Genomic DNA, 8,016 nt, shown 5'->3' with positions numbered 1-8,016 from the left:
GGGACGGGGTTTTGGGGGGCGCGGGGGGGGTCACTAGAGGGGCAGGATCTGCTCCAGGAGGGTCTTGGCCGAGGGGCTGATCCTGTCGGGGAATTTGACGTCGAACTCGAGCACGAGGTCCCCGCGCTGCTCGGGGCAGCGGGGGAAGGGCAGCCCCTCCCCCGGGATGCGCCGCTTCACGCCCGGCTTCAGCACGTCCTGGAACACCATGGGGATGGTGCGCCCGTCCAGCGTGGGCACCGACACGGTGCAGCCACACAGAGCCTGGGGACACGGGGGGGACACAGGGATGGGTCACTGTGCAGCCACACAGAGCCTGGGGACACAGGGACAGGTCACTGTGCAGCCACACAGAGCCTGGGGACACGGGGACAGGTCACTGTGCAGCCACACAGAGCCTGGGGACACGGGGGGACACGGGGACAGGTCACTGTGCAGCCACACAGAGCCTGGGGACACGGGGGGACACGGGGACAGGTCACTGTGCAGCCACACAGAGCCTGGGGATACACAGGGACAGGTCACTCACTGCCTGGGGGGGACACAGGGGGACATGGGGACAGGTAACCCCTGAGCACCCCTCATGTCCCAACACCACCCAAACCCACCCAGACCTAGAGCAGTCCACAAACACTGTGTCCCAACACCACCCTCAGACCCACCCCTGTGTTCAGCTCACCAGAACCTGTGACCACCCAGAGAGACCCCCTGACCATCCTTTGTGTCCCAACACCACCCAAGCCCACTCTGACCACCCCTCATGTCCCAACACCACCCAACCCAAACCCCGACCTCCCTCATGCCCCAACACCACCCCAACTGACCCCTGAGCACCCCCTGTGTCCCCAAACCACCCAAATCCACCCCTGACCATCCCTCATGTCCCAACACCACCCAAACCCACCCCTGACCACCCAGTGTGTCCAAACACCACCCAAACCCAAACCCCAACCATCCTTCATGTCCAAAAACACTATCGAGAGCTGCCCCAGCACCCTTCACATCCCAACACCACCCAAACCCACCCCTGAGCGCCCCCCGTGTCCCAAAACCACCCAAACCCACCCAGACCACCCTTTGTGTCCCAACACCACCCAAACCCACCCTGACCACCCTTTGTGTCCAAACACCACCCAAACCCATCCTGACCACCCCTCATGTCCCAACACCACCCAAACCCACCCTGACCACCCTTTGTGTCCAAACACCACCCAGAGACCCCTGAGCACCCCTCATGTCCCAACACCACCCAAATGCACCCCTGACCACCCCTCATGTCCCAACACCACCCAAACCCACCCCTGACCACCCTTTGTGTCCAAACACCACCCAAACCCACCCCTGAGCACCCCCTGTGTCCCAACACCAACCAGAGAGACCCCCTGACCACCCCTCATATCCCAACACCACCCAAACCCACCCCCGACCACCCCTTGCATTCCAACACCACCCAGAGTGACCCCCCAACCACCCCAGCTCACCCCCCACATCCCCACCTGGCACCCCCACCGAGACTGGCCCAGCCCCCACATCTCCACCGAGCCCAACTCAGCCCTCAATGTGCCCCCCAACACCAACCCCTCCAGAGTCCCCACCCAACGTCCCCACCCAAACCAACCCCCCCAGAGTCCCCACCCGACGACCCCACCCAAACCAACCCCCCAGTGTCCCCACCAAGACCCTCCCCGTGTCCCCTGATGTCCCCACCCAAACCAACACCCCCTGTGTCCCCACCAAGACCATCCCCATGTCCCCACCCAAACCAACCCCTCCAACACCCCCAACACCACCAAGACCAAGCCAAGACCATCCAAAATGTCCCCACCAATGTCCCCACTGAAACCAACCTGGCCCCAATGGCCCCACCAAGACTGACCCATCCCATGTCCCCACCCAGCCCAGCCCAGCCCCAACACCCCTCATCACCATCAACCCCCCCTGAACGTCCCCACTGACACCAGTCCAGCCCCAACACCCCATGGCCCCCAAAACCAACCACCCCCAACGTCCTCACCACCACCAACCCACCCCTGAAGTCACCACCACCAACCCCGCCGTGTCCCCACTGACACCAGTCCAGCCCAAATGACCCCACAACCATCGTGACCAACCCAAATCCAGCCCCTCTGTCCCCACCCCCACCCAAAATATCCCCATCTGGTGTCCCCACCAAAACCAACCCGGCCCCGTTTTTCCCACCACCACTAAGACCAGCCCAGCTCCAACATCCCCCCTGAAACCCCTCCAGCTCCAACATCCTCCTGAGACCCCCCAGTTCCAACACCCCCCTGAGACCCCCCACAGTTCCAACATCTCCCTGAGCCCCCAGCTCCAACACCCCCTGAGACACCTCCAGATCCAACATCTCCCCTGAGTCCTCCACAGCCCCAATGTCCCCCTAGACCTCCCCCAGCCCCGATGTCCCCTGAGACCCCCAGCTCCAACATCCCCTGAGACCCCCACAGCCCTGATGTCCTCCCCAGACCCCCCACAGCCCTGATGTCTCCCCAAGACCACCACCCCAGCTCCAACATCCCCCTGAGACTCCCCCAGCTCCAACATCCCCCTGAGACCCCCTCAGCTCCAACATCTCCCTGAGACACCTCCAGGTCCAACATCTCCCCTGAGACCCCTCCAGCACCAACATCCCCCTGAGACCCCCTAGCTCCAACATCTCCCCTGAGACACCTCCAGATCCAACATCTCCCTGAGACCTCCACAGCCCCAATGTCCCCCTAGACCCTCCAGCCCCGATGTCCCCTGAGACCCCCCCAGCTCCAACATCCCCTGAGACCCCTCAGCCCCCGATGTCCCCTAGACCCCCGGCCCCGATGTCCCCCCAAGACCACCACCTAAGTCCCGATGCCTCCTCAGACCCTCCCCAGCCCCTCAGACCCTCCTCCATCCCCCCCCACCTCCCGGAGGCTGATCCTGGCCGGGAAGACGATGTCGGAGCCCTCTCTCCGGAAGACGTCGTGGGGCTTGTCCTTGAGCACGAAGACGACGTCGGCGGGGATGTTGTTGGGGGTCTGGTCGCCCTCCTTGGGGAAGGTGATCTTGGTGCCCTCCTTCCAGCCCCTCTTCACCTCGATGGTCAGGATCTTGTCCTCGTTCCGCACGGTTTTGCCGTCGGGGCCGAGGCGCTTGTGGGAGATCTTCATCTTCTTGGTGCAGCCGCTGTAAATCTCCTCCAGCGACACGCGCAGGTCGTAGAGCACGGGGGGGTCCTGGCGGCGCCCGTCGGGCCCGCGGGCCCGGGGGAAGCTGACGCTGCCGAAGCCCCCCACGTGGAAGGTGCTGAAGGGCTCGTCGCCGTCGTCATCGTCGCCGCCGTTGCGCTGCACGAAGAAGGTGTCGAAGGGGTTGCGGCCGTCGAAGAACTCGGCGAACATGGCGTGGGGGTCCCCCCGGAACGTGTAGGTGAAGGTGGGGCCATTGGAGCCCCCCGGCCCGGGGGTGGGGGCTCCCCCTTTGAGCCCTGGGAAGGAGGAGGAGGAGGAGGAGGAGGAGGAGGAGGGAAGGGGGAGGGAGGTGGGAAGGTGCCCGTGAGCCCCCGGGGTTGGGGTGGGGCGTGGGGAGCCGCAGGCAGGGGCGTGCGTGGGGCGGGCAGGGCGTGGGAACCGGTTCTGCCCGTGGCGCCGGCGCCGCTGACGGGGCCCCGGACGGGCCCCAACAGGCCCAGCCGGCTCGTGTGGCTCCCCGGCACTGCCCGGCCCCCGGGGCTCCGGCCCGGCGCCGGACACCCCAAACCCACCCCCCGGCCCCACGGGGTCCCACCCTGTACCCCCATCGGGCTGACCACCCTGTACCCCCACGTGCCCCCCAGGACCCCTCTGTACCCCCTCCTGCCCTCAGGACCGCTCTGTACCCCCAGTGCCCCCATGTGCCCTCCCTGCCCTCCCATCACCCACCTCCCTCCTGTCCGTGACCCTCTCAGACCTCCACCTTCTCTTTACCCTCCCTCTCAGCCCCCACCCTGCCCTCACCCACCCTGTCCCCCTACCCGATCCTCGCCCCCATTCACCTGCCCCCTCCCTGCTGCCCCTGGACCCCCAGCCCTCTTTCCTGCCCCCTCTCTGTCCTGTGCCCCCTTACCCCACCTGCCTCCCCTCACCCTGACCCCCCTCCCACCACCTCCATGTCCCCCGGACCCCCACCCCTCTTTACCCCCTCCTGCCCGTGTCCCCCAGCCAGGTCCCCCTTCCTCACCCCTCCCTCCCCTGTATGTCCCCCCTCCCCGAGCTCCCCTGAGCCCCCGTGCTGCGAGCTCACCCTCCTCCCCTGTACTTGTCGAAGATCTCCCGTTTTTTGGGGTCGCTCAGCACGTCGTAGGCCTCGGCCACCTCCTTGAAGCGCTGCTCGGCTCCCGGGGAGCGGTCCTTGTCCGGGTGGCAGCGCAGCGCCTGCCGCCGGTACGCGCGGCGGATGTCGGCGGGGACGCCCCAGGACAGCCCCAGAGTCCGGTAATAGTCCTTCCCCATCGCCGCCCCGAGCGCTCTGCGCCGGCACCGGCACCGGCACCGAGCGGGCACGGCGGGGCAGGGAGGGGAGGGCACGGGGGAGGGACCGGGGAGAGGACCGAGGGAGGGATGGGGAGGGGATGGAGGGGATGGGGAGGGGATGGGGAGGGGATGGGAGGGTCAGGAGAGAGGACGGGGAGGGACGGGGAAGGGATGGGGACAGGGGAGGGGATGGGGGATGGGAAGGGTCAGGAGGGACCGGGGAGGGGACGGGGAAGGGATGGGGAGGGGATGCGAGCGTCAGGGAGGGATGGGAGACGGGGAGGGACCGGGAGGGGATGGGAAGGGTTAGGAGGGGACGGGGAGGGATGGGAGGGGATGGGAGGGGATGGGAGGGGACGGGAGACGGGGAGGGACCGGGGAGGGGATGGGGAGGGGATGGGGAGGGATGGGAAGGGTCAGGAGGTGACAGGGGAGGGACCGGGGAGGGACCGGGGAGGGATGGGGAGGGGATGGGGAGGGATGGGGAGAAGATGGGGAGGGGATGGGAAGGGTCAGGGAGGTGACGGGGAGGGACCGGGGAGGGACCGGGGAGGGGATGGGAAGGGTCAGGGAGAGGACCGAGAGGGGATGGGGGACGGGGAGGGGATGGGGACAGGGGAGGGACCGGGGAGGGACCGGGGAGGGATGGGGAAGGGCAGGGAGGGACCGGGAGGGGATGGGAAGGGTTGGGGAGGGGACGGGGAGGAATCGGGAATGGGGAGGGAGCGGGAATGGAGCAGGGGAGGGAGCGGGGAATGGATCGGGGACGGGGATTGGACGGGCAGGGGACGGGGAGGGATGGGGGAGGAAGCGGGGAATGGATCGGGGACGGGGTTGGAGTGGGGACGGATCGAGGAATGGACCGGGAGGAGAGCGAGGGAGGGAACGGGAACGGGGATGGAGCGGGAATGAGGAGGGACCGGGAATGGACTGGGGATGGACCAGGGGAGGGATTGGGAAAGGGGATACAGCGGGGATGGAGCGGGGCGGGAGAGGGGTCGGGAACGGGGAGGGAGCGGGAAGGGATCGGGAACGGGGATGGAAGGGGGATGGAGCAGGAGAGGGAGCGGGAGCGGGGACGGAGGGGGCTGTCCCTGTCACCCACAGCCACTGCCACCCTGAGAGACACCCTGATCTGTCACCCCAGCGCCAGCCCGGCCCTGTCACCCCTGGTGTCACCCCTGGGACACCGCCTGGTGTCCCCTGCCCCCTCCCTCAATGTTCCCATGGGGGTCCCTGGTTTGGTGACCCCTGGGGGGACACAGGGACAGGGGAGGGACACAGGGACATGGGGACACAGGGACAGGGGAGGGACACAGGGACATGGGACACAGGGACAGGGGAACAGGAGGACAGAGGGATGTGGGGAGGGACACAGGCACGGGGAATGTGGGGACATCAGGGACATCAGGACATGGGGATTGGGGACATGGGCACAGGTGGCCAGGGGGACATGGGGACACAGGAGGGGACAGGCCCCCCCACCCCGCTGTCACCGTGGCCAGAGGTCCCCACAGCCCCACGTCTCTCTGTGTCCCGACGTCCCCCGTGCCCCCCAAAGTGTCCCCAGGCCCCCCCTGGGCCCCGAGGTGTCCCCAAGGGGTCCCCTCAACCCCCCAAGCTGTGACCCCATGCCCCTCCCCCCATGACCTGAGCTGTCCCCACATGTCCCTGTGAGTCCCCAGGACGTCCCAGCCCCTTGTGACCCCCCCCAGTCCCCTGTGACCCCCACCTGCCACCATCCCCAAGACCCCAAACCCCGTGACTCCCCCAGCGTCTCAAGACCCTCCAGCCCCCCACGATCCTCCAACCTGCCATGACCCCCCAGGACCCCCTCCCCCACCACCCCACAGCCCCCAGGACCCCCAAATCCCGCCTTCCCAAGCCCCCTCCCCAGCCCCCAAGACCCCCGTGCAGCCCCCCCAACCCTCAGGCCCTGCCCACCAGAGGCCACGCCCACCCATGACCACGCCTCCCCACGAGGACCCACGCGATGATTCGCCCTGCCCCTCCCGCCCCTGCCGCCATCCCATTGGCTGCCCTGCCTCGTCACTCCGGCCCCGCCCCTGCCTCCCATTGGCTGCCGGGCCCTCGGGCGTTCGCGTTGCCCTGGCAACCGGAGGGGCGTGGCGGGGCCGAGGGCGGGGCGAGGCCGCCGCACCTGTGGCCTCTGATTGGCCGCGCCGCCCCACGCGAGCCGCGCCGATTGGCTGCGGCCGCGGGAGGCCACGCCCACGGCGGGGAGGGGGCGAGCGGGGCGGGTCACGTGGGGGCGGCGGGGGCGGCGGGAGCGGCGGAGCGGAGCGGCCATGAAGCACTACGAGGTGAGGCGGCGGCGGCGGCCGCGCCACCGGCACTGCCGGAGGCTCCGGAGCAGCCCCGGGTCCCCCGCGGGGCCGGCCCCGCGCGGAGCGGCCGCGCAGAGCCCGCGTCCCACTCCGCGTCCCTCCAGGGCCGCCCGCGCAGCGCTCTGCGCATGCGCTCAGGGAGAGGGTCGGGCTCGCTGCGCATGCGCGTCGGGGGCACTGTGCGCGGGGGCGGGGCTTGGGGAGAAGGGGCGGGGCTTGTGGAGAAGAGGCGGGTCCTGGGTGAGAAGGGGTCGGACGGTTTAGGGGTCCCGGAGGGTCCTCGGGCGGTTTGGGGTCCCAGACGGTTCTAGGAGGGTCCTGGGGTCCCTGGGGGCCCTGGGGAATCGAGGGTCCTCGGGGTCCCGAAGCGGCCTCGCGGAGAGTCTTGAAGGGGAGCCCGGAGGGGACTCCAGGAGGGTCCCAGGGTGGTGTCCTGGGGGACTCTGGGGGTTTTGGGGGTCCGGGGGCTCTAGGGGCTCGGCCGGCAGGTCCAGCCTGGCCCCGCCCCCGCCCCGCTGTCGCCAGCCAGGGTCACCCCGGGGGCGGATCCTGGCGGTGCCTGCCCCTCCCCCCCTCCGGTGTCACCCCCCCGTGTCCCTGTCACCGTCCCTGTCACCGTCCCTGTCCCTGTCACCGTCCCTGTCCCTGTCACCGTCACTGTCACCGTCACCGTCCCTGTCCCCGCACTCCCGGCGGCTTCTCGGGCACGTCCCGGGTGGCCCATGTGGTGTCACCTTCCCCCCCCAACCCCCGGAGTGTCACAGGGGTGGGGGAGTCCCCGTCCCCCCAGGGTGACCCGGGGGTGACAGAGCCCTGTCCCCCACCCCAGGGTGACCCGGGGGTGACACCAGGCTCCAGTGTCCCCACCCTTGTGCCACTGGAGCTTTTTGGGACTTTGGGGACCTTGGGGACCTGGAGATGTGGGGGGAGGGGGGGTCTGGCCTTACCTGCTGCCTGTGCCACGTCCTGTCCCCTCTGTGCCCCCTGGCCACTGTCCCCACCCCCCACAGGACACCGGCTGACTGTCCCTCCTGTGGCCACCTCCAGGGCCACCCCCTGGGCCACCTGGGCCACTCCAGGGCCACCAGGGAGGGGGGGGGTTATATTTAGCCACCCCTTGGGCCACCAGGGCCACCTCCTTGGCCACCAGGGCCAAGAGCCACTCT

General features: G+C 68.7%; 1 protein-coding gene across 1 annotated transcript; it reads right to left on the bottom strand.

The window, feature by feature from the left end:
* Positions 1 to 11: 11 nt before the first annotated feature.
* Positions 12 to 4,557, bottom strand: LOC126636543 (dnaJ homolog subfamily B member 1-like). Its single transcript, XM_050308839.1, is given in 4 exon segments — positions 12 to 264; positions 2,916 to 3,478; positions 4,273 to 4,282; positions 4,284 to 4,557. Coding segments are annotated over 4 exon segments (1,002 nt in total). The 5' UTR covers positions 4,482 to 4,557; the 3' UTR covers positions 12 to 33.
* Positions 4,558 to 8,016: the final 3,459 nt, after the last annotated feature.

The sequence above is a fragment of the Myiozetetes cayanensis genome, unplaced genomic scaffold (genome assembly GCF_022539395.1).
Source record: "Myiozetetes cayanensis isolate MyiCay16 unplaced genomic scaffold, myiCay2020 scf1318, whole genome shotgun sequence".
NCBI classification, from domain to species: domain Eukaryota; kingdom Metazoa; phylum Chordata; class Aves; order Passeriformes; family Tyrannidae; genus Myiozetetes; species Myiozetetes cayanensis.
Note: the sequence above shows the minus strand (reverse complement) of the source record. Positions and strands in the feature narration are given on the sequence as shown.